General features: G+C 28.5%; 1 protein-coding gene across 6 annotated transcripts in view; it reads right to left on the bottom strand.

Annotated features, from left to right (window-relative positions):
* The window catches only part of sm (heterogeneous nuclear ribonucleoprotein L), a 195616-nt gene that overhangs the window by 153309 nt on the left and 14586 nt on the right, over window positions 1–27721 (bottom strand). For 4 of the 6 annotated variants that reach the window (XM_015317080.2, XM_089174117.1, XM_089174119.1 and 1 more), the window contains exons 2-4: window positions 18329–18536; window positions 16432–16475; window positions 7231–7300 (exon numbers count right to left, since the gene is read on the bottom strand). In XM_015317080.2, coding sequence (XP_015172566.1) covers window positions 7231–7300; window positions 16432–16475; window positions 18329–18418 — 204 coding nt within the window. In that variant the 5' untranslated portion in view covers window positions 18419–18536. Of the gene's footprint in view, window positions 1–7230; window positions 7301–16431; window positions 16476–18328; window positions 18537–19192; window positions 19339–27721 lie in introns of those variants that run through there. The other 2 variants (XM_015317083.2, XM_015317084.2) reach the window with 2 other exon arrangements.

The raw sequence follows: 27721 nt of genomic DNA, 5'->3' as shown, positions 1-27721 counted from the left end.
GTTATAAATGTTATATATATAAAATTATATTACATATATTATATATTATAATTTGTTTGTTTTGTTATGTTATATATGTTTTATTAAGTAGAGTCATAAGTAACTTCTGATGCGGCTATGTAGAATCTATTTTTCGTATTTACCTACTATAAGTCACCGAAACAAACGGATTTTCAATATCACTGTATAGATGAGGATTCAGTTAGTCTTCTGTTAACTTTTTTATGCAGTCAATGTTACATTTAACCGGTTTTCTTAACCACTGAAATGGATAGTAAAAAGTGCATATTCGACATGGAATGCTTTAGGAATTGAAATAAGGCAATAGCACTAAGGTGGCAACTGAAAAAATATGCAGCGTATACAGTGCAGAACTAATAACTGATAGGGCAGTCAGAAATTGGTTTGTAAAATTCCGTTCTGGAGATATAACCTTAAAAGAAAAACAAAGTGCAGGACGTCTTTCTGACTTTGATGAACCTTTTAACAGTAATATTGGAACAAAATGCAATAAATACGTTCAACAATTGCAAAGAGTGCAAAAAAACTCCATGAAAGGTGTCTTGCACTTATCAGTCGCAGAAACGCCATTCTTTGTCTCATAAAAAACGGAAGTTATTTATGACTCGACCTAATATTTATATAAATATGTATTATATTATATGTTACTTTGGGAAAGTCACATAAAAAAGGATCAATAAAAGACAATTGATCGACTTGCATTTAAAACAACAAAACAGTCTAGCAGTAAATTTCAAAAAAGACAATACTCCATACTTTTAAACTATAATATTCATTTCCTTCGATTAATTAACAATTAATTAACAATTATTTAACACGTTATCGCACACTTTTAATTTGATGATCGTGTTCAGAAAAACACTTTATTTTTTTTCAATTATTTATGACTGCCATATGAATTGAGCGTTTTTCCATGTAAATTCTCAATGGATGTAACCATCATTTGTGGCAATGTGTTAAAAAAGTATGTCACATTCCCATTCATTCTTCCATAAACAAACACATTTCGCAATAACTATCGATCACATATCTCATTATATATAAGCACATGCACACATGTATCATGCTGTATTAGAACCTTTTATAATCTCGTTTAACCGTTGATCGACTATGGGTTCTATTTCATTCTTTTTTTCAATATCTTTTCATATCGTTTAATAAAATTTTATCATTACCATCGTCTAAGAAATTTCCCTTCAAAAAATATTTACCCTTTTGTACTCGGGGGCTGCGCTATGAAGACAATGAAGAAAATAAATATAAAAAAAAATATAAAAAAACTAAAGCAAATCCAATTTAGTTTACAACATATCAACTATGACTCTTTTTTAATTCGCATATATCATCTACTTATAATATTTGAATAGGATTTTTCTATTGAAATTGCTTTGAGTTGCTAGTAATATGAATGAAAAAAAAACTTCCAGTGCAAAGAGTTAGAAAAAGAATAATAATATTATCGATCGAAAAGAAAAAAACATTGATTCTAAAGAATTTAACACATTAAGGACCGAATAGAAATCTGTCAGACTTACACCTGGAACCATCCGTTTTTAGGCAAACTTGTTTGTTCTAAAATGATCATAACTTTGTTATTTATAAAGCAATTTTTGTAAAACTTTTAGAAATTGTATAAAAGAATTCATTTTAGGTATTATTGAAAAGAAAGTTTGTTTTTTAATAATTATAAGAACTTCTTTACTTAAAAAATTAATTTGTACGAAATTTTTTAGAAACTGTAAAATAGGATGCAGTTTAGGTATTATTTTAAAAAAATATATGGTTTTAATAAAAATTCTAAAATTTTATTTTTTTTCTTTAATGAATTTCACCATAGTTTCTAGTAGTTTTTTAAAGTCAGAGTCAGATTCACAGTCATTCACAGTCAGAGTCATTTAATCACAGTCAGAATCAGAGTCAGAATCAATTAGTCAGAATCAGAGTCAGTCAGTTGCAATCAGAGTAACAGTCAGAGTCAGTCAGTCGCAGTTAGAGTCAGAGTCAGAGTCAGTCAGTAAGAGTTAGTTCATTGTGTGAAACATTTTTTTCTATGAAAACAATTTTTTATTTGATAAACATCGAAAAAAAGAAAATTAATATCAATTAAAAAACAAAAGATTTTGCTTGCTTCTACTGCAAACAATTTGCACAACATTTATTTTGTTATTTTATATTGATCATACTAGCAACCGTCATAAATATGGTCTCGAAAAGATTATAAAATTAAGATGGATATGTCATTTCATTAAAAAAACACGGGTTACCTCGTGATCAATCCGTAACAGACGGGACAAACAATACCAGAAAACTCGTGAGCGGTCCTTAAAGTGTTAATCGAGTTATTGTAGCAGAAATATGCAAACAACTTGAAAGTGGGGTGAAGGCACGAGTCGTTGATCATGTGCCAGAAATTGGCCATTTTTCACTAAAATGTGAAAAATAAGCTTTCTTTAAGTATTGGCATTTGGAAACAAATACGATAGATGAACTAAATCATCTACTGATATGATTCTATTAAACGTTTGTTTGAATACGATTGTTTATTGTAACTACGAACTATATATATATATATCAGTAACGACAGTCGTATTCCTCCACACTGTAACTTTCTTAATGCTTTCGTTAACCCTTTGGGTATATTTGATGAGTGAGATTCGTCATCTGCTTACTTGGGCGAAGTTACGGTGAACGAGTCTGGCTCGTTATCTGAATTTAAAAAGCTTATATAAATATTGGGTTGGCAAGAAAGTAATTTTGGTTTTCTAGTGTGAAATAAAACTCAATTGTTTCAAAAATAACAGTTGTAAACAAAATTACACGAATTTTGTTTCTAAAACAATCTAAAAGTGTTAACTACCAAACCTCAAAAGAAAAAAATTCTAACATTAACAAAAGAATAACGAAACAAACATAACTTTATCTATTTGTGCAAGCCGAAATTATTTTCTTGTCAACCCAATACATAAATATATAAATATTTCTATTTTGTTTTATTTATATATTTTCTTATATTTTCTAATTGAAATGTTTTTGCAAAAATATATTTATATCACCAATATAAATGTATTCCAAAAAAAAAATGTATTACTTTTACATATTCATCTATATAGCAACAAATTAAATGCGTTATATATGCATAAAATTCTTCAAATAATTCAGTACTCAAGGGGTTAAGAAGGCGTGCGTAATTGAGAATAAATAATTTCTTAACTTTTGACTGTTTATGCCTGAAATTTTCACTATTTTAATTGCCATTAAATTTCTTATTCATTAAACACATTGTTTTTCGCATTCCAATATCAAAAACTTAACTAACCGAGGGGTCAACTACTGTATCGTATTATTTGAAGTTTTCTAGAAGTTGACACACATTGGGAAGAAGATAAATATTGGACAAGAATAAATGGCTTTGCGTTAAAAAAGATGTTAAAAAAAAATGTAATATTTTTATATGAAGGTGAATGTTTTCCTGAAAAGATCCTTTCTGTTACTGACACTAAAGCGACTATATCTTCTATGCAAAAGCGTGGGCGATTGTGGAAATGGCCAGAAACTCTTGACGTATTATTACATTACAAATGGGAAAATATACTTTTTCATATTAATGAGCCTATCAAAATGGGCAAAACGCGAAATATTTACTCTATACCTGAATTAGATTTAATATGGAATTGTAGTTAACTTTTTTTTCATTAACTTTCAGAAATTAACTTCTATTCATTTGTATTTGATCATTTAGTTGTTATTTTTTCTAATTGATGTAAATAAATGATATTAAAATGATTGCTTTTATTAATTTTGGGTCTAGTATAAGTAATCAACTACTAACGAAAAAATTGTCAATTGCTGGTTTCTCCAATTTCATAATTGTCAACTACTTATGCAGTGATTGACTTTTCATTAATGTTTATTATATTCGTGTAACACAACTTTTTTCGAAAAATATCCTTTGTTATATGACGTCCGAAGTTCATAGAATATCTTTTCGCATTAGGACCTACTATTCAATAAAAATGCAAGAAGTTACCACTATTTAACACGTTCCGTGCCACGCCCTTTTTACTTAACTTGTCACTCAGGCCATGTAATTTTGCTTTAACAAAATCCAACCAATACATGTAATTATTAATTACTGTAACTATAACAATTAAACAAACTTATGTGCTTTGTTCTATACTGCATTTTGCATAATGCATTAATATTTTAATTAGGAATATTTTAAATTTGTTATAAACATACATTTTAAGCGTATTAAATAAATATGTCAAATAATAAGTGTACCATCGGTGATACACATGGCACGGAATGTGCTAAGATAAAAATTTCTCTTAACCGGTCGACCAATGGTGGCTTCACCTTAATTATAATAAACGAAATAATTTTAAATTTTGGATAAATTAAATTTAGAATTCGAGCAACGTAGGTAAAGAGAAAGAGAGAGAGAAAGAGAGAGTGAGTGAAAATTGTTTGGAATTCGAACACGAACGATAGACAAATTATAGATGAAAAGAGATGATCATTTAGTAACATCTCTTAAAGTGTATGATAATAATTCGGTAGTTACCATAATGAAGATCATCATTTGGGAATGGTGTAAACGGTAGCCGTTTGGACGGACAGGATTTAGAGTGGGTCATTATTTGCTCGGCGGACACATTTGTCAAACTAAAAGTACGAGCTAACACAGTCAAGTATGTACCAGGAAAATTACTTAGAACGATATGGTTGAATCGTAATAAACTTATGTGAATAGAGGAAGATAGTGTCTTCCCTGACGCTGATTACTTTAACAAACGAAATATTATCCAACTGTTTAAAATGCATTAAATTATTACATCGATACAGAAAACAATATCGTTTAGAAAAGATTTCAACAACACAACTTCAAACTCTCGTCTCACAATAATATAAATAGCAACTTTGTTACGAATGAAATTTATTTATATAAGTATGTATATTTACTTTCTTGAATTTCAATTTTGAAAAGAGATATGACACGTGTGTTTGTTTATAGTTTTGATCACGTGAACATTACGTGAATATAAACTATTCTATAATCGTTACATACAATCTATAATTAAATTGAAATTTATTTGAATTTGTATTTATTTATTTGATTTGTCTTCTACTATTTAGTTCTATTCTCTCGGAGCATTTTCCTCATTCATTTTTCATCCCTACTTTTTCCTTATTATTGAAACACCTTTTCCAGCTAGTTAAATTTTGTACTATGTCCGATTATTTGCATTTACTTATCATACATTCTAACGTTACTTCTACAAATCTATGTTATCTGCATAGATTTTCCCCTCCCATTTCCTTCCAATAATCCATTTAACGCGTTCTTCGTTTCCGCATCTGAATTTCGCAATCATCGATTGGTCATTTCTTTCTCTAATATTTTTTCTCTTTTTTTTTCTTATCATTTAACTATATCATATTAACTGTATCATTTTACTCATTGTCAGAAAACTTCCGGCCCAAATAGCTATCAAAAATACTCGAAAAGAGAACCAAAGTTGTGAAGAAGCATTGTTTAAAGTAATTAATTAAATTATCAGTGTTCCAGAAAAAAGAACAATAAAATATATTTTATTCAGAATCGATATCTAACCCGAAATTAAAACCACGAGTTGGTTTAACGATATTCACGTTTCGTACGAAATTGTGATCACGAATCAGGTTCGTCAAAATACGATAAGGGATTTTATTTTCTGTACTATCTGTTATATATCTGTTATCTATAATTTTGTCATATTGTTCTTGCATTTATTTTACTTCGTCTGTTTCTATTAGATTTTCAGTTAGAACTAAATTCTGTGCATTTTTTGCTTGATATTCTTCTTCGTTAAATATTTTTTTTTTTTTAATCACGAATCAACTCACTAAATGAATAAAAAAAGATCAATAAAATAAAATAAAAAATGAAAAGAACAAAAATATATCAAACATTATTATCATTGTTATAATATTTTCTTCGTCATCGTTCTATTAATTTTCTCATGTGATTATTATTATTTTTTTTTTTTTTTTTTTTTTTTTTATTTTTACTTCCAATATCTCTCAGAGTCCTTTTGATTATTATCTCCAATACACGAGTTTGTTCAAATAAAATGAAAAAACATTTTATTTTATGTTTGACTGAATTTCAGAATTTTATCATTATCGCTAATATCACCATTATTATTATCGTTGTTATTATTATTATTATTATTGCTGTTTTTACAAGCATTGTACATAAAAAAAAGAGTATATGTTTAGTTATCTCTGATCTCATAAATTCCAAGGTTCGAAAAAAATAAACGAAATAAGAATTACGTTAAAATTTCATGAAACCTATTTCCAACAGAAATTGATAAAAGTAATATGTGCAAATACGAAAAGAAAAGAAAAAAAAATATAGAAGTAAAAGTTGAAAGCTTTTAAAAGAGCTAGGAAAATCAACAGGACGTATTTGTCTTGTCATAAAAATTGTAGGATAATTGAAGATAGAAATCGGAAATAAATCGAATAAATATACAATACACCCGGAGCAAATTCTGTTTACTTCGCTTATATCAATAATACTATTTGATACAACATAGTATATATTCCTCTGATTATAATGGAATAATAAATAGATTTTTTTTATACAGTCAGACATTTGAGAATTTATTGATCATCTTTTCCTTCTTTAACAATGTGTAAACACATTCTAACGCTTATGCCCTTTTCTCACGTACCAACAACACGTTATTTCTCTTTCAAAATGCACATTTCAAAGGATTCACTTTATAAAACTGCAGGGCACACCTTTTAACAACCCTTGTTTTGTTTGTTTTTGATGTTGCCATTTGAAGCGTTAAAAAATCGCTTTTAATTCGATAAATTTGCAACAAGACCTAGTTAAACCCGATTAAAATACCTTTTTTTCTTTTTTTTTTTTTTTAGAAATTGTTCTGGTAACAAATTTTTAACAATCGATAATCTAATAGAATACATCGATTCTACTACGTAGTGTATTGTAATACAAAAATTTATTCGAACAGTTTTTAATTAGTAATGAAAGCAAAATTCTTTTTTATAAAATTAATGTAATATGCATTATTTTTCATTAAAAAAAAAAAAAGAATTCAAGAAAATACTCTTGTCAAAAACTGATAATCAGAATGTGACCTCTTTACGATGAATATATTTTTTTTGTAATGATTGAATATTATTATTACTTACCACAGTAATAGGATACACTGGATTGATGATTGTAAATAGGAGAACGTGATTCGGCTTATTATTATCCTCTCTAAAAAGAAAATAATATTAAATCATTATTTATATGTATGTATACGTACATGAATATAAGAATATATTGATATCGGTTAACAGGTGTGATAAAAGTTATTTGAATAAAAATAGTTTAATGGCTAAACGTAAGGAAATAAATTCAGGAGAGAAAGCTTTTCATAATAAATACAATAACAAATGGCTTGGGATGTATTTTCGATAAACGTTCAGATAAAATAGATAAGATAGTTCCCAGTTTTGTGAATGAGAACAAAGTGAAAGCAACAAATCAACGCCAAGATGATATACCAAAGAGAACGTGCAGCCGCATCCAAACGACACACCAACTACAACCTCTAGCGATTCTCGATAACGACACGAACGTCCCTTCACTTATCGATTTCCTCCAAGAGAGAGAAAGAGAGAGAAACAAAGAGACCTATCACGCGATCCAAAGTTGTTTTACTTCTATAGATAACTATTCTACTCGATTACCATACCTTGTTTTTGATTAAATATATTCCATTGAAATTTGTCAGTCAAAAACTTTTCTATACGCATATACAATAAATGTAGAAAGTATTCGTACACCGATCAATTTTAGTAAATGAATAAGAAGAAAAAATTGGAATTCGCAAATAATAACATTAACACTAGATATACCACCATTTTTAGAATACCTATTTCTACCACACCAGTCAAAAAGTCTGATGTGTAAAAAAAATGCTTTTTGAGGCTTCCAGTCTTTATTTATTCTTAAAAAATAACAAAAAAATGTTTAACAATAATAATTTTAATAGATAAATGGATTTATAGACATTTTTAAATAAAAAAACGCTTTATTATTTACAGAAATCAAATGTTACATGAAGTAGAAATTTTAAATTAAAATGGCCCGACTAGTCAAAATGACTGGTCTGGTATATCTAGTATTAAAAGACCAATGTAGAGTACTGGAATCGAGTTATTTTTACAGACAAACGTAAATTTAATATTTTTGAATCTGATGGACATTGCACTGTATGAAAGAAAAAAAATGAAGAGCTGCAACCAGAAAACTTGCGATCCACAGTGAAACACGGTGGAGGTTCTGTACTTGTTTGGGACTGCATGAGTGCAACTAGTGTTGGTATGACCATGATATCCTTCATTTCGCAAAAAATTACTTACAGTTCTAGTGGATATATCAATATTTAAATTATTTTTAAGATGTTCCACTATTTTTGTAGCACTTATCTTGGGATTCTGTTTTACCATTCTTGTGATAACTTGTCTAGTGAACTGATTATTTTTCCATAGACGACCATTTATTGAGTTATTTTGCAGATTCTTTCTTAATTCATACCTATCAATGATACTTTATATAGGAGATCGAGGTCTGTTTATAATTCGCAATATTTCTAATAAACTTTTAAATTGATTACGTAAATTAATAATAATTTTTCTTTCTTCTATCGTTGTTTCCACACATTTTCATCCCATTTTCAAACAATTACTTTCTATCTTCAAAAATTTTGAACTTCACCAATACCGATAACGTTTACAAACATACTGACGAGGTCAATTATAACTAGAAAGCAATCACACATGATGTGTTTACATTATAATTTATATATGAATTTTCTTGAAAATATTCTCGTATGTTTTCGTTTACCTTGTCAATTTTATAATTCATTCAAAAAGATAATGTTTTGCTTCATTACACCTATTGTAGAGACTTTCAAGAATATGTATAAATTCATCATTTAAAAAACATGAAATTGAAATATAATTTCAAAACATTTTATTTCAAATTGATCGGTGTACGAATACTTTCTACACCAACTGTACATGGTCTTTTCCAAAAATTTTTTCTACAAAATTGTACCACCATATTCTATAAATAAAAATTCAGAAAAAAAGAAACAAAATAACTTTTGACCGAAAAAATTGTTTATCCAATCTTCATATAAATAGTCAATTTTTTGTTTATATTTATTATATAACACATATAAACTCACACTCACATAATCTTTTTATAACTCGATATTCGAAATACATAGAGTTTATATAACATGGTGCGAAAATTGCGTCAGTCTACCTATAACACAATATTCCTCTAACATGATTTGCATATTGCACATTTTAATAAACTTGAACAATTCTCATAGAACACAAATGTTTCCTTCAGTTTTATTTTATACGATTTTGATAGGAAAAAAAAAAGAGTTTTTGTTTTAACAATTTTCAAAAGGTTCGAATGTATATATACATATAAATTTATATTTTTACAACTGTAAAAACTATTTTTAAAAATAATTATTATTAATAAATATAAAATAAGTAATACTACAATTTTTCTTAAATTATATAATTAAGCTGTTTATTTTGTTGTAGCTTAAGTCCATTTTCCACAAAAATTGAGTTAACTAACACAATAGTTACATTTTTACATGATCTTTTCATTCCGAATCAATTTATTACTAATATATTTAAATTCATTAAAATTTGGTAACACGTAAAATTTGCTGGTTAATGAAGTAATAAAAATGTTTAATTTGAAAGTAGCGTAAATCCAATTATAGCCATCAAAAACATATTATTTCCCAAATAATATTAATAATATCAAGTTTGCTTTACAATACAAAAAACGAGACCATTTACAAACCTGAAATGCAAGAACTTCATGGATTTATTATACCACCTGACCATCATAGTTTTTTTAAATTCCTCTCGCATACACAAATTGGAGAAAACTCAATAATCTACCTATCTATCTATATATATAAAAGTTCAATTTTATTTTTTTCTATACTTTTTAATTTCTATTTTTGAGAAAAGAACGAAATTTAAAAGGAAGCATTTAGCACACCAAAGTTTAATAAAACACGTTCAAGTGCGCTAAATTTGGTTTTTGTAGCACATACGTTTAATAACACCCGTTTATTTTCTTTGCAATTTTTTTAAGAGATGCTATTTATTGATGTTTTCTGTAATAAAAAAAAAAACAATTAAAATAACGTAAAATAAACCGCAATCCCATCTTCTTCAAAAATTGACTGGATGCTAGTAATTAATAAAACAATACTAATTTTTGTATAAAAATTATTTAACAATGAATCCAATTTGAATACTTTTTTGTTTTTACAACATAAACATGTATACATTTATTTTTATTCCAAGGAAAACTTACTTTTCCTATAGACTTATGCTTTCTTAAAAATTAAAAATGTCATTTCATTGATTTTCCAAGTGCCCTAAGTCTAATCATAGCCATCAAAAACATATTATTTCTTAAATAATGTTAATTATGCTAATTGGGATGATAAATTTGACACCTTTAGAAACAGAGTAACATTATTCTACTATATGTCATCTGTTATCTATATTTTTAAATTTAATCTAACGTAAATCCTTCAATATATCGATTCGAACATAAATAGACCTAGACCACATTCAAAATAAAGGGCCCAATTACTACATTTAGTCAAAAAGAGAATAACAATTTACATATAATTAAATAAGTCATATTATTGATAATTGTTATTTATATTTCACATAAAGAGCAACTTTCAAGCTTAAAAGAAATGAGTAAATAAATTCGTTCTTTTAATAAATAAATTTGTTCTTTTTAATAAAGAATTTCAAATATTACAACAAATATACTCGGAACTTTTCGTTAACTTTTTCGAACAATTTTTCTTCTCTACGTTATGAAAATATTTCAAAAGCAATTATGCTCTTTTCTAGGATGTGGCAATTACGCAAAACGTAAATTATGTTTTCTCGCCCTTGTTATCCCTTCTCTACCCTTATTTTTCTCCACCCTCTCATCTACCATTTCTTTCTCTAAAATATTTTAAGTTACTACGCGCGCGAGTTATAGCGGTGAATCAAGGAAATTTGATGAATCGCATCTCCATTAATTCTAAGACTGTCTACTGTTAACGCTTGAGAAATTTACCTTGGTAAAATTTTAAACAAAAAAAAAAAAGAAAGAAGGAAGAAGGTACGTCCTTCCGACGTAAATAAGGGAAACCCTTTTATTTTCCCTTTTTCCCCCTATTATTTTTTTCCTTGGCTAACTTTTCTCTGCTCCGTTTACTTTTTCTCAACACGTTCGTGAAATATTAATCAAATTTATACCGAGAATAATTGATGCTCTTGTATAATCTAATCAAGTTCTTTATTTTTTTAAATATATTACAGAAGATAGACCCTACACATTTATTTCTTTTTCTTTTTACAATTTTAAAACAAATTATAGTCAGATTTTTATCGTAGGCGAATGTTATTTATTGCTAGAAAAAAAATGTATTTTAATTATTGCAATAATTAAACATTAAAGTATTCGATAACTTTAGTATAAGTAAAAATTAATTTTTCTAATTTCAAGTGTCCTTAACCTCTTAAGCACTGCTGCATGTTACGCTAAGCTGCTTTTCTGTACAACAGGGTTCAACGAGAATAACGTGTAACTGATGAAACTACGATGTCTGATGAACAATGGCTGTTTTCTACGCGAGTACACTTTAACAAGTTGAGCGCCACGCGAATTCTTAAGGAAATTCCTGTCAGGCCATAGGCGTTACTTTTTATTGAAATAGTTGAATGTGTCAGTCACATGTGACAGACGCGGCCTAAATGGAAAGTCTAGTGTCAGCCGACCGATGGCTGACGTGGCGCTCAACATGTTATTGAAGTTTTTTATAATTAAATTATAATTTTCCTCAAAGAAATGATACGCATATACTTTAACTTAGACAATTTACTTCAATAATTAATAATAAAATTAGGTATAATATATTTTAACCCTTTCGCTACGTGCGTCGACTATAGACGACATCCGACTGACGACATATTTGTACGAGCTTCGGCTATAAAATTCGACAGCGTGATATCGTTTAACCTTCAGCCCCGCGATATTTTTGTTGTTACGCATATCGAATATCGATGAAATTTGGCTCACTTTTTAATTTGTTTTTAATTTAATTTGAACAAATGTAATATAAGCATAAATCAGTTTCGCGGCGAAGCCTGCCGTAGAGAAAGGGTTAAAAGATGTTATCCGCGAAAGCTACTATAGTGGCGCGTAGTGGCTAAAAGGTTAACACGTTAAGCGCCACGCGAATTCTTAGGGAAATTTCCGTCAGGCCACAGGCGTTACTTTGTATTGAAAAAATAGTTGAACGTGTCAGTCACCCGTGACGGACGCGGCCTAAACGGAAAGTCTAGTGTCAGTCACCGATGGCTGACGTGGCGCTCAACGTGTTAACTCTTTGCGATCTGAGTGAGACTCTTCACCGTTTCGTTCTAGTAGATCCAAATACACGAATGCGTTCCAGCAAGTCCACTTGGTAGCGTTTACTTTGGAAATCATTCATGACCTTACTAACGTAACGTACTTATGAATTAATAAATATATAAAATAAAATAAAATTGTAAAATTGTTTAAACATTATTTTGTATTGTTTTCAGCTTATAATTAACCATTGTATGATACCGTTTAATTCTTTGAAATTTTTCTTCTATGTCGCCCAAAAAATCACTATCATCACTTTCGAATTCATTATCACGCACTGTTCTTCTTTATAAAAAACAATTATTTTAGAGAAATGTAAGATTTAACCATTTGCCTTACGATTTAACTTCACGGTTGCGGTGCCATGCGCTACATGTAACAAACGCTAAAGTGTCACATTTACGCTCCATGTCTCTGCGAGTGCGTTGTTACGCGACGTGTAGACAATTTCATTTTCATTTTTGCAATGAACGCCTATCGACGTGGTGTATACGTCGCTCGCAGTTTTGAAACAAAAGCATCTCGACGTTCGTGGCACGTCTTTGTAGAGCAAGTGGTTAAAAACGCTTTTTAGTTGTGCTAGGATTTTAAACTGTACGTCACAGTGGATTTGAAAAAACTAAAACTAAGCCATTAAATTCAAAATTCATGGGAAATTTCAGACTTGCAACAATGTAACTCTTATCTTATCTTATTTAAATTAAGATTATGATAATCGGATGAAACTTGATGCACTACGCGCCAGAAAACAAAGCGATGTCGAGCCACACTCGACATAGGACAGCAAAGAGTTAAAGCCATAATAAAAAATCTTTGAAATTGAAATTATTATTAATTGACATTAGGAACTCGAAAGTTCATTGCCGAAAATACAAAATCCCGCCAGTTTTCGGCTAAGTTTACATTGCTAACGCTTTGCTTTGCTAACGCGCGTTTTGAAAACCAGGAGTTCTATTGAAGTGTACGCATGCAAGCGCGCGCTCCGGGTCAAACGCGCGTTCACATTTTTTCGTTCGAACGCGCGTTGAGCAAGCGTCAGCTGCGCACTTCGAGATACATGAAGCGCCATTAAGTTGTACATTTGATCACGTGATTTTGTTTTTGTTTGACACACACAAGCAAAAACACTTCGATGTCCATTTCCGAAATGAGCCACGTATATTCGCTTTACTAACGCACGTCGAACGCCATGCTAAGCGCGATGTGTACCGCGACCAATGCGCGCTCAACACAACCGCTGAGCGTCCAATGTGAACTTACCCTTCCCGTCCCTAAGCGCGACGCCTCCATTCGCGGTCTTCATAGCCTATTTCTTTAACCCATTTGCATCATGACTGTGGGACGAACGCCTCCATGCCAAACTTTATAAGCATTCGTGGAAGGGAACTGGTCGGTGGGCCCTGGATAGCTCAATTGGTTAAAGACCAATCGCCCGGAAAGCGAAAGATCCATGGTTCGAGTCCCGATCCAGTCAGTCCAGCGGTCCAGTTTTTTTTCACGAATCTTACATGACTAGAATTAGTCTTCCTTGCTCAAACATCCGAGACATAAAACTTACGAATGACCGGTATCACCGGTCAAATGCTCACAGGTAGTAAAACCAATGCTTCTTATGCGGATTATTCCGCGCTCGGTGATAGTGAACAGTCCCGGGTTCGCGGATTATTCCGCTCTTGGTGATAGTAGACATTCGCGACTCACGGAATATTCCGCGCAATGATGCAAATGTGTTAAGATCTCTCCTAATATTGTTCTCCCATCTACGTCTCGGTTTACCTAGTGGTCTTTTTCCGTTCGGCATACCGACCAGAATTTTATGACCCATTCGATCTTCACCTGTGCGCACTGCGTGACCTGCCCATCTTTATCGGTGTGATTTTACGATGTTAATGAATGATGTCCAGTTTGTTGTACAATCAGTGTACTTCTACGTTATGGAGTTTTCTCCATTCGCCCGTTTCCTCATCGCGTTTTGCACCGAATATTTTACGAAGAACGTTCGCTACTATAAAAGACTACCAGTAGGATGATTGTCCTGTATATCCTGATTTTTAAGCGCCTAGACAGCAACCGCGAGCTGAGTAATTTATTGACCGCATAAAAGCATGCATTGGCTAAATTGATTCTTTTCTTAAGTTCTTCGTTAATTTCATTCGTCTGGTTTATGATCGATCCTAAATATACCTAAAGTTGCTGACCCGTTCAAAAATTTTATCCCTGACGACCAAAATTGCAATATTACGCACATTCTTGAAATTGAAATAGCTTTGTAAAAAAAAAAAGCTATTCTCCCTATTATAAACAATGGATAAAGTATTTGAAGAAAGATATATATATGTAGGCATATTTTATAATATTTGGAAGATATATACGAAAAGCTTTGAAAACATACGAATCGATTCATAAAAACAATACTCCATTAACGAGACAATTTACCAAGCAACTGATAATCAATGTGATAACTACATTCGGTAAAACGATGACATAATTGAAGTGACGTATAACGTGGAACTTTACAAATCAATTCTGAAAAGTATAAGAGAGGGAGAGAGAGAGAAAAAGAAAGAAAGAAAATCAGAATAGAAATAATATTTGCTCGTGCATGAGTAGAATTGATCATGGAACAAAGAATAGTTCTTGAATTAATCGAACTTTTGATACATAGGTCGCGTTATAAAATACTAACCTACGATCAATTTATTATCATTCATAAACTGTATATAATTTTGTATATAACTTAAAAAAGAACAAAATAATTATTAATCTCAATCGAAAAAAATATATTAAGGAATAACACCACTATAGAATTTTCAAAAAATCGTTTTTTTTTTAAGCCTAAAGTGTACTTTAAAAACATTATGAACATGGTCCCGAAGCAAACAAAAATTTTGAAGATAGTTTGATAGTTGTATTTTCTACAGAAGTACATATCCGATTTTTAATTGAATGTAAACTTTTAATTTTATAAACAATTTTCTAAATTTTTTTTCGTCGAAAAGTCGATTTTTTTATTCAAAGTTGCGCCATTTTCACAAAATTTGACTTAGAGAAAAATCCGTATGTACTTCTCAAGATAATAGTACATAGATTAAGAATTTCTTTTGTTTTTTATTCTAGGTCTCTTAGTTGTCCAGGTATGAGTCCGCCCGTTTTAGTAAAAAAAAAAAAAAAAAAAAACGGGGTTTTGTTCAGTCACGAATACCGACGCCATTTTCTATCTAAAATCAATAAAAATATTTGTTTACATAGTTCAATATATGATTAACCAACCCTCAAAAAAAGAAATACTATTGCTCATTTAGTTTTCGCAAAAAAGATTCCAAAAAAAAAAGCTTTTTTTCAGGCTCTATAGTGGTGTTACTCCTTAATTAAACGGATAAATTTCCTTATTGTATTATAAAAAAACATTTATAATCGAATGTATAAAAATATTAATAATAAAATTATTATAAACAATATTTAAAATGATCAAAGTCGACTAATACATATAATTAAAACATTTTTATCAAAAAAAATTTATAAATTAAAAGAAACAATCTAAAATTAAAGATTTACTAAAAACGTCTCGTGCAGTTAGTGAAGTCTATTTATTATACCAGTAGTTTTTTTTTCACTTTCCAAAAAAAAAAAAAATATTTTGCAAAAGTAAACTTATAAAATAACAACACAATTTAATATTCTATAATAAACAAAATTAATAATAAAAAATTATAACTATCCTAAGTTATTATTATTTAATAATATCTAATTTATATTAATATATAATAATAATAATAATAATAATAATAATAATAATAATAATAATAATAATAATGCATCTATAAATAAATCTAAAAGTGTATCTATGAATATAAAAAAAAGGATCATACCTTTTACGCCGTGGCTCATCTCCATATCCACTATACTCATGATTCTGAAACAAAATAAATAATAAAAAGATTAACAAAAAAAAATTTTAAAAACATTGGATATACGTGTAATTATTAAAATGGAATTATAGTTTTTTAAAACGAATCAAGTTCATTAGTAAAAACAATTTTGAAAGCAAAATCGTTCCTTTCGAATTCACGCGTTGAAAAATACGATTTATATATTATATACAAGCTATCCTAGATAAATAATTTGTCGTTTATTTTCACAACCTATAAAATATGAAATTTAGAAAAACTTTAAATTAAATAGCATTTAATTTATATGTTAACAAATTATATCTTTGAGAAAATGAATCAAATATTATTTTTACATAACTGAGAAGAATTATGCACGAATAACATTCATTGTTATAAATGGAAAATATTTATTTATTTTTACTATTTTTGTTAATGAACGAAATATGGATTAAATATTAGGTAAAACGAATTTGCTATTATAATGATTTGCCAAATATTGAAATGATAAAATACACATAAGTTATCCATAAAGGTATACATAAACTAATGATAAGTTCAGTTCAATTTTAAAATATAATCGAATTTTGATTAATCATAGTGATCTGGGAATAAACTAATAAAGTAGTTTGTTACTAAATTTAAACATAAGACGACGGATAACCGAGATTTAGAAGACCTCGATTGTCCTACTCTATATTTGTTATTTTTATTCAAATTCTACTTGTCAACTTAATGTTCTAAAAATTGATAAATTTACTTTAGCTTAGCATTTATTCTAAAGTAAAATAATTCCCTAAAAATGTTCCCCTAATTTCTTTTTTCCTTTTCCATTTCTTCCATGTTCAATCAATCTCTAAATCTTTCACGATAAAACAAGTGTACGTTTCGTGATAAAAGCAAGCAACAATAAGTTTTGTCATACCAGAATAAAGGGAACCCTAAAGGGACTTGAACTGAAGAACGTGACCCTACTATATAGTTTTACGACCTAGTTCCAATGTTATTGAAACAAACGAATATTGAGAAGAAAGTGGTATATGATCAATCATGTTGAACCTATGGTAACCCGACAACAGGTAGTAATAATACTAATAATCATAATATTGTATTGATAACGGTAAACGAAACATTATAAGTATGAATTTCACAGTTCAGTATCACGCAAACTATTAATTCATATTCCGCACGCATTTAACGAACAATACGTGAAGTAATTTGTAACTATTAGTGCATCAACAATAAATTTGATTATTTTAATTGTTCTTCCAACACGTTTCCTGCCGCCGGGAAAGCTTCATTTCAAATTTATCATTTAAATACAAATTTTTATTTTCAAATTGTCTTTATTTTACAACGTAAAATAAAATAAATAACATTACGGATACCGTCAGTTGAGCATCTCGGATTTATGAAGTTAGTTGCGTGTATTTGGGTCTCGAATGCAAATGGGTTAATGATAGCGAACTCGTTCCAACACAAATGCAATCCATAATTCATGTAATAACAGGGAACCAACAACTAAAGTAGTTAATGTTATATTTAAAAGAATAAATTCGTGCATCGTAATACTTCTCAATTATATATGATAAAAATGATTTTGTTCATTCTTTGCAAAAGATTTTATTTGTTTCCCCTAATATTCTATTTTAATGATCAAATTTGTTGAAAATATTGAATATTTCACATGCCCTAAAACAAAACAGGTTATACAAATTTGAATATATATATATAAAGCGTATTGTATACTTTAAATTATTATTATTATTATTATTATTATTATTATTATTATTATTATTATTATTATTATTATGTTTGTGAATATTGTTGACGGTGTGATGATTCGTATAGCAATGTTAATGTTGATGATAAACATTACCGAGAAAGCTTTCCATTCTCCACGGGCTTTTCTTTTGTCAAGTGGTTGACGAAAGTATTGATCCGAACCGGTATACGAAGAGAAGGCCATCACGGGATTTTTGGTCAAACTTTTTCGAATTTGCGATAATCGATCGAAATCGTCGGAAGATAATCCCGAGAGAGACGACGCACGTAACTCGGTAATTTCTTTATCGGCGCGTCATTTCCTAAAAAACAGTTCGACACAGTTTCAGGTCAATTCGTAATTTGCAATTTATCTTCGAGATTAACAAATTTTTCAAAATCTTTAAGTATTTACAATTTCACAACAAGTTTTCTTATTATTCAAGCTTTTTTTATATTTTCATAATAAAAATAAAAGGATCTTTTTGAAAAACAAAATTCGATTTCTTCTTATATACATTTTAAGAATATAACATAAAAAAATCTAAAAGAAAAATTTGTTTTTTTTTCAAAATTAATTATCAAAATCGAATAAATAATTTTTCATATTTGCGTAAGTAAAAAATTAATTGCGTTGAAACTTTTGTTATTCTATACATCATTAGTTATAGTTGAGACTAAAATTATAATAATATCTACATATTTACTGACTAAAAAAAAATGAAAAACATTGAAAGAAAGTTGACAATTTTTCATATTTCAACTTTAAGCGCAAACATTTTTTTTTTTTTTAATTCTTTTTTATTTTAACTTATATTATAGGGGCAGTCATAAGAAATAAGAATATACACCGAATGGATTAGTAATTTTGTGCAGAATGAAGATAATGCAAGATTTTCTTAAACATAAGAAAGGTGAAATGAGAGTTAGCAAATATACGAAGAAAACGAGTATAAGTTTTTGCAATAGCTTCCCTTACATTTATTTGATAATACTTCCAAGGTTCAGGTATCATTCTGAATATTGATTTTTCCTTTTATTGGACGAACGAACAATATTGTACACGATTTTAACACTATGCTTAATAAAAGTTTATTTATATCAATTTTGATCAATAAAATTACAAATAAAACATTCGAATATTAAACAATCCATTTGATATTGGCTTGAATAATAAATCAAAACATTTGTTAATAAAAATAAATATTTTTATAATATTGTATTAATAATAATAATTATAAATATAATAATTATTAATTAATATATATAATAATTATTAATAATTAATAGATATAAATAAATATTATTATTATTATTATAATCATTTCAATTTGAAATTAAAAACCGATTATATGATCGATCGTGATACGTTTATTTGTCAATGTTACAAGATGGCAATGATTGATAGAGGGTGGTAAATCAAAATAGCTGAGTGAAATAAGGGGTTGAGTATGTTTGTATATCACGTACTTCGAAATTCTATTAATAATCTATCTATTCATGTGTCTTTTTACGATGGCAACCAATACGACCAAAATAATATACCGAAGTGCTAATAAAACGTATATTTGTTAATAATGGAAGGAAGCATTGCAACCACTGTTTCTTTGGTATATTAAGAAGACAGATATATGATTCGCATAAAAAAGAGTTTTATGATCTTTAGCGTTGAAAGTTCTGCTCTTCAAATACGTCAAACATATCTATGATAAGTACTCTTAAAACAGATTATCATTGTCAGAATATATATTTGTTGTTTGTATCAACATTTACGACTGTACGATACAAATTTACTTTTTACGACGAAGGTATTTAAAAGTATTCATAAAACATATTTCATTTTAAAATCTTAAAAAGAAATTAAATGTTATATTAATATATATTTATATACGTTTTAATTATAACAATAATTAATATTACTTATTTTATAATATGTAACACATGATAATTTTGTAAATTAATTTTATTCGCAATTTTATTATATTTATTTTTATCACAATAAACGATTTTGTAAAAATAACAATTAACAATTGTTAAATTAAATAAATAATAAAATAATTAAATTCTTAATTTTCTACATAATATAATAATATTAATAAATTTTTTATTGGAAAAGATAGATAGCAGAATGAAGTAAAAGCAGCCTTCGTAAGTTTGATGTACTTGCATTAGTGTAAGTGTGGTTGTCATAATTCCATGGTTTTCTACATTATATATATATATATATATTTGTTTCTTTATTTTTATTGTTCTATGTTCATAAATATATTATTATATAACAATGCAGATAGATCATAAGACTTTTTGTTTGTCAACAAAATAGATCCCTCAAACCCGTATAAAAATAAACTAAAAAATTATAAATAAATTTTTTTAACCCTTTGACTATGGCGCGCTCTCGAATCAATCCATTAATATGAACGGCGCGATTTTCGCATGTCATTCGCTGCGACTGTTTTTCCATTGACTACTGACCAAAACAGATAATAATGGCAAATAAAATAAAAATATGAATTTTTTTAAATTTTCTTAAAGTAATTTTTTAAACTATTTTAATTTACTTTATTTATTTTGTGCATTCCTTCAATAATAATCAGTAATTTAAATATAAAAGAAAAAATACAAAATTTATAATGTAACACAGAGTATAATAACTTTAACAGAATATTTTAATAATTTGACCCTAATTATAAAAATAATTAAAACGATAATGAACGAATAAAGATAATAAAATTAAAATAGACGAATTTCAAATATAAAAGCAATTAACTAAACGACATTGAAAAAATTGCCAAAATTTAGTTGCTATGTTACATATCACAATAAATTCCATGTTAAATTAATCGGTAAAACAGCAATAAAGGTGTTATAGTAAAAAAATACAGAGGGCGTATATTTACGCCTTTCGTGCATATTGATGGATTTGTGAGAGCGTATACATACGCCTTTAGCAGTCAAAGGGTTAATTATTTGAGATCGATTTATACTGTAATAATTAATCACATCATATATTAATGTTTATTATTAACAATATAATCAAATGTGTTTAAGTGATTTTTTAAAATAAAAATTGGAAAAAATATAACACACTTCTTTATCAAATTTATTAAAATTTTAGATTTTCTCTGATGGAAACTAATTATATTAAATGTCGTTTATTCTTTTTTAGATAATACAAATGACAAAGCGTAATTTTTGTTCTTACCAAAAAATTATTATTCATTTTTTTCTTATCATAGCATTTGGTAATTCAATATTTGCATATTATACAATACGATTAAATATTACGTATTTATTTTCGAGATAATTTATTTTTTCAAGTGAAAAGCATACAAGATCAAAAAATATTGCACGAGATTCTCTAAAATTCAACTAAATTCATGTAATTTCAATAAAAATCAGCAATAATTAAATTTTTTTCGAAATTATTCAAATAACTCAATAATCTTGGATATTCTTGAAACATATCTACAATACATGTTTGTAGTTGAAACATTAAATGATTCAACACTTGAAGACTATGTGATAAGATAAAAATATTTCTGATATTAAGTTTCGCCTATTAAGATAATTGATTTATAAATATAAAAAATAGGATGTATAATATGCTTATTTATATCAAGAAAACTATTACTTTCAGATAAACATAATACTTCAAACATTAAAAGTGAATATTTATCACGATCCTCAATAATGTAAGTATCAATTTCGATATTTAACGGTTTAAGTTCATTTTTATCAAAATTTTATGTTTAAAAAATTAGAGTTCTAAATTCTACAAAAAAAATTTCAAACAATTTCTCACTATGTCACGTCCTAGCTTTTGCCTTTCTAAATAAGAATAAATCTTGTTTTTTATTTTTCAGAAAATGCTTGACAGTGAAAACAAATCCACCATCAGCAAGGATGAAAAAAGTTCTACTAATGTTTCATATCTCCGTTATTTTTTCATTTATTTTATTCATTTTTATTTCAAATTATTCATAAAACTACTACGCATATGTATAAAATAAATATTATTTTACATACTTATAAAATAGCAACTTAATTCCCTAATTTTGTACATAAACTTAAATAATACATGAGTCTCATAGTAGAAGTAAATGTAAAGAGAATAGAATTGTGATGGAAATAAACCACTGAAGTACAAAGAGTTAAAAGGGGCACCACTAATGTGAAATTTTGAAAAAAACCGAATATTTTTTTTTGCATATTTCGGTAGACTATACCTTTAAAAATTATTATTATTATTAATTGGCATTAGGAACTCGAAAGTTCATTGCCGCAAATACCAAATCCCGCCATTGTCCCCGTCCCTGAGCGCGATTCTTCCATTCGCGGTCTTCGTATCCTATTTCTTTCAGGTCCCTTCTAATATTAACCTCCCATCTCTTAATCGGTGTGATTTTACGACGTTGATAATTTTCGGTCTATTGTAAAATTGATGTACTTCAACGTTATGGAGTTTTCTCCATTCGCCCGTTTCCTCATCGCGTTTTGCACCGAAGATTTTACGAAGAACTTTGTTTTCGATAACCCTACATTTCTTTTCGTCCCGTAACGTAAGCGACCACGATTCGCAACCATAAAAGACTACCGACAGGATGATTGTCCTGTATATCCTGATTTTTAATCGCCTAGACAGCAACTGCGAGCTGAGTAATAACATACTAAAATTTCAAGTGCCTATTTCAAATAGTTTTTGAGTTACAATCATCTGATATTTTTTGATTTATAACAATAAAACTAGTAACTTAAACTTTAAAAAAATTTTTTTTTTTTTAGTAACTGAGAAAAACTATTTATTGAACCCATGACCTTCTTTTTTACTATCACACGCACACTTGCACACTTACAGTTATTCATTGCCATTTTGACATTCCCCCACCCCCAAAGTTCACCTGTGGCCGTCATCATCCCCTTGGAGGACCGCTTTATCGCCCACTTGGGGAATCACGGTTTTATATATATTTTTACATACAATGAACCTCCTGTTTTTCAATTGAATCAAAAATATAATTTTGGCAGGCCAAAAATCATCAAATTTGAGCGCGAAATTTGAAACTTTTTTTAAAAAATCCTCAATTTTATGTTAAATTTCAATTTTTCGTTTCGACCTCATGGTCGAACGTTTCGGTTCATGGTACGGGAAATTCTTTCTAGTTTAATAAACTTTTTGGTTTTTTTGATTTCATGCACTGTGAAGGTTGCCATAACTGCAGCAGTGGGGGGACTTTTTTTTTGAGGGACCTTAGAAGATTACGAATAACTCACTTAATTTTCAATTTTTTGGTTCAAAAATTTTGTCATATATTCATTACATATCCAAGAATATCTCTTTAAAAAATTAAAACATTCCATGCAGTAATTTTCTTTACAAAAAATTCCGAAAAATGACCTTTTTTTTTAAACGATCGCACTAGTGGTGCCCGTTAAGCTACTGACCAAAAAATTATCGATAAATATTTATTATTTTAGTTTTTAATAATCCAATTACCGATTGAAGTATTATTTCAGTTTCGATTATATAAAACGATTGGTAAAAAATGACCAATAATTTAAAGTACATACATGTATATCAATAATAAGTCTTTCTACAAAACTAACATAGAAAAGTCAAATAGACGAGATATAAATATGTGAGAATGAGAAGAGAAAGACGAACGACGGCCAAGCTAATACAAGCGACAGTCTCGACGACACAACGACGAGTGATGTGATAAAGATGCATTCCTAGCTCGCTTTTAGCACCGAAGAAATGTGCCCAGCGCTTGTAAACAAGAAGATCCTTTCGACGTTCTCTCGCCTGCTGTGAAACCAGAAGAAAAATAGCCAAGCACAGCTCGTCGATTTAAATATTTCCTGACTGTCGCAATATCTAACCATTGCTCACTCTCTCTCTTTCTCTCTCTCTCTCTCTCTCTCTCTCTCATTCTTTACCTAGTTTTCTTACTCACTCACACACTATTCTTTTTCTTTTCATCTCGATCGCGTGATATGTCTCGAACACGGACAATGACTCTTTTCTCTAATGTTTACCCTAAAGCAACATAAGAGACAACAGATTCTACAATAATATTTCACAGAATGCAAATTTTCTAAACAAAAATGTCTACAAATAAAACATTATAATGAGATAAATGTCAAACGTATTTTACTATTTCCTTCGACATTTATATTACTAATGAATTAAATTTTTTTTCCTAATTAATATTTGCATAAACTAGGATGCTTCTTCCACGCATTACTGTGACATTATTATAATACGTTGATTTAATATAATACTAAACTATTCAATGGAGTCAAATTAATATTCACTTATAATTTTGGAAAGTTGAAATTAAACATAAAATAAACTTAAAATTTGTAATTTTACATTTTATTCATCTCATATTTATTTGATTATAATATACTCCATGAATTATTTACAAAGTTGTTTATTAACAATATATTAAGAATTTATTTTATAAAAGAGGTAAATAAAGTTAACTTTTTAGAAATGTTTAAGTAAATATCAATTAGATAGCATTGAATAGTTAAATATTATATTAAATCAACGTATCATAAAAAAGAAATATCAATACACCTAATTTTGTTGTAAATTATAACAGCATACAAAATAATACCACAATTAGAATGGAATACATAAAATGATAATACACTAAAAAATAGAAAAAAGTAGGGTTATATCTATGGAGGGTAGAGGTAAGGAGTATTATCTCATATGGGAGAAAATTTGAAAAAGTGTCCAGCGTATGCTATAAATAACAGTTCAAAAACCTTCCAGAATGGCGCTGGTGTAGACAAAGGGTATGGTATGAATCATCCCTTTATATAAACTTAAAGAATTATTATGAGAAAACGTGTAGCTAGAGTGATTTTATTTCGTGAACTGTGAATAGTACGTTCATTGATTTTTTATCATTTAATTTTATGAAAAAGTATGTGAATAACAAAACAGTTATGGGTAAAATTTGTGTTGTGAAATTTGTGTTCCTTGTTTATTTCTCAATCCTACTCTAATAATATTTGGCGCCTCCTTTAAAATGTACCCTGATGCTAATGTGGCGCCACCCTAATTTAATGCATTTCGACGAATACTTTTCATATACACAGATGATACTCCTTAACTCTACCCTCCATAGTTATATCGAAAAACACGTGTAACGTGAAATAACTTGAGATAATGGAATTGAAATATAGCGCCATCTATTGAATACTTACAAAATCTAGAAACCTAGATAACCTCTAAATTATAAATCCTTAAATTTGCAATGAAAAATAAAAAATAATCGCTACAAAAACTATCCTATATTCTAAGTTAAAGCAAATCACAAAAAATAAAACAATTCATTAAGATTGGTTCTGTAGTTTTGGAGTTATTGTTGCATAAACATTGTAACACTTAATTTTTTTATATATACAGATAGATGTCACTTTTTCTGTCTATTTTATAAATTAATAAAGTATATAATATACAGTGTGTTTTCTATAATCGCAATACGACAGGTCATAAAATGATGTTACAATTTAACTGACTTTTATAAACGACAATAAGCCAATCTAACAGTAGATTTCGAAGAGGACGCTAAACTTTATGCTTTTAAACTACAATATACATTTCCTTAGATTATTTAATAATTATTTAAAGTATATCAAACACTATAATGTACTTTACTAATATTTAGGATTGTTTAAACTAAAATATATTGATTTACCAGCACATACAATTTTTAATGGCGAGCGTTTCTTGTACACTATTTTCGTATTTACTTAATTCATTTGTTATAAATAATGCTTTCAAATTAAACTTATTAAAAATGTAATTGAGGTATACTAATGTATTTATTTTTAAATTGTATTTATCCTACACACACACTATATCAATCATTTTACAGACAAAATCTAGTAAGCACAATGATGTACGATTTTTAAGGATACTCACTGTATATATGAAACAATTCATTATTCTTTACATAGTATTATGAGTTTTATATCTATGGTGCATGAAGGGGACCACATATATTCTTATTTTCTTATTTCCACTTATAGAGTGTACTTGTTGGACCAATAAACACTAGGACACCCTACATAAGCGTAACTTACAGTAAATGCACGTGTTATTAGTAGATTTTCAAGCTCATTCTTCTTGAAAACAAAGTCTAAAATGAAAAAAGGAGTTATCCTTTTTTTCATAATTATTGTTGCATGCAAATTTATCACCCGACTTGTTGTATATCGATTACACGAACATCCAGTATATAATATATTTTTATAAATAAGATAAACAATAAGAATCTATAAATAAGCGTGATATTATATATAGAGGACGTAACAGAAATATCCAATGAAACTTCAGAAATGAATTTCTCATACATAGTGAAAAAAAGAAAAATTAAGTTTACGTAAACACAGTAATACTAAATTTTTGAATCGCAAAATTTTCAAGTATAATTTGAGTATACTTCAATATTATTGTAAGCCTTACATTGATATGCTATATGTGCATGAGTAAGTATGCGAGATAAGGGAGTGTGGAAAATTCTAACGCCAGTTAGTTGTGTGTGTGTGTGTATGTGTGCATGTGTGCATGTGAAATCAGGCAATAACCAGTCGAGAAAATTAACAGTTCTTGAGCTTGCTAGTGATATATGTGTGATCGATAAGAATAACCATGTTTATTTTTTTTACTAAAAGTGTTGTTGTTTTGAAAGACCAAAATGGAAGAATGTCAAGATTCACATGGTCGTTTGGTATTTGTCCAAAATATTTTCTAAATATCCTTATATCTGACTTACATTGGTAAATGTCGATATTCACCATGCACTGATAATGGAATGTTGAATAAAAATATGTTTGTTATATTTTTAAATTATACTTTATTATTAAACATATTATGATATATGTAAAAATAGGAGAAAGTTTAAGTAACAACACATATAGATAAACTGTTGAACTTAAAGTACATTATAAATAAGGAAGAAAAATAATACCAATGATAAACTTCAATAAACTTCCTTAGATCGTACCGATTCTTGACACAACAGATGCCACATGACCTCAATCGCGGCAGAACAAAGGATTTGGCGACAGACTGTCGCCTCTCTGTCGACATCGGCCTCTTGTTTCGACCTCCATCAAAGCATATTTGTGCTTGTCGACATACACAGATGATAGTTCAAATGTATAAGAATATACCTAAATATTCGGTCTTTTACTGATTTTTAGCTATGCATTGACATTCACCATATGAATCTTGACATTATCCAATTTCGGTCTTTCACAGTAACATATATATTAAAAGGGCAAATCAGAGGAAAGGAATTCATAGTAAAATGCGAAAAATTAAAGACATATTCTATCAGTTCTCAAGTTCTATGTTCTTTTCCAATATGTTTACATTATGTTTGTTTTCTTTTCTACACCAAGAACAAGACATTAGTTAAATTATGTTCTAATATTTAATCTTGTCTGTTAAATTTTTTGTTGTAGTAAATATCATTAACAC

The sequence above is a fragment of the Polistes dominula genome, unplaced genomic scaffold, assembly GCF_049000335.1.
Source record: "Polistes dominula isolate Pdom_NZ unplaced genomic scaffold, Pdom_raw_medaka contig_482, whole genome shotgun sequence".
NCBI classification, from domain to species: Eukaryota; Metazoa; Arthropoda; class Insecta; order Hymenoptera; family Vespidae; genus Polistes; species Polistes dominula.
The sequence above is the reverse complement of the archived record's forward strand: the minus strand, read 5'-3'. Positions and strand labels throughout refer to the sequence as shown.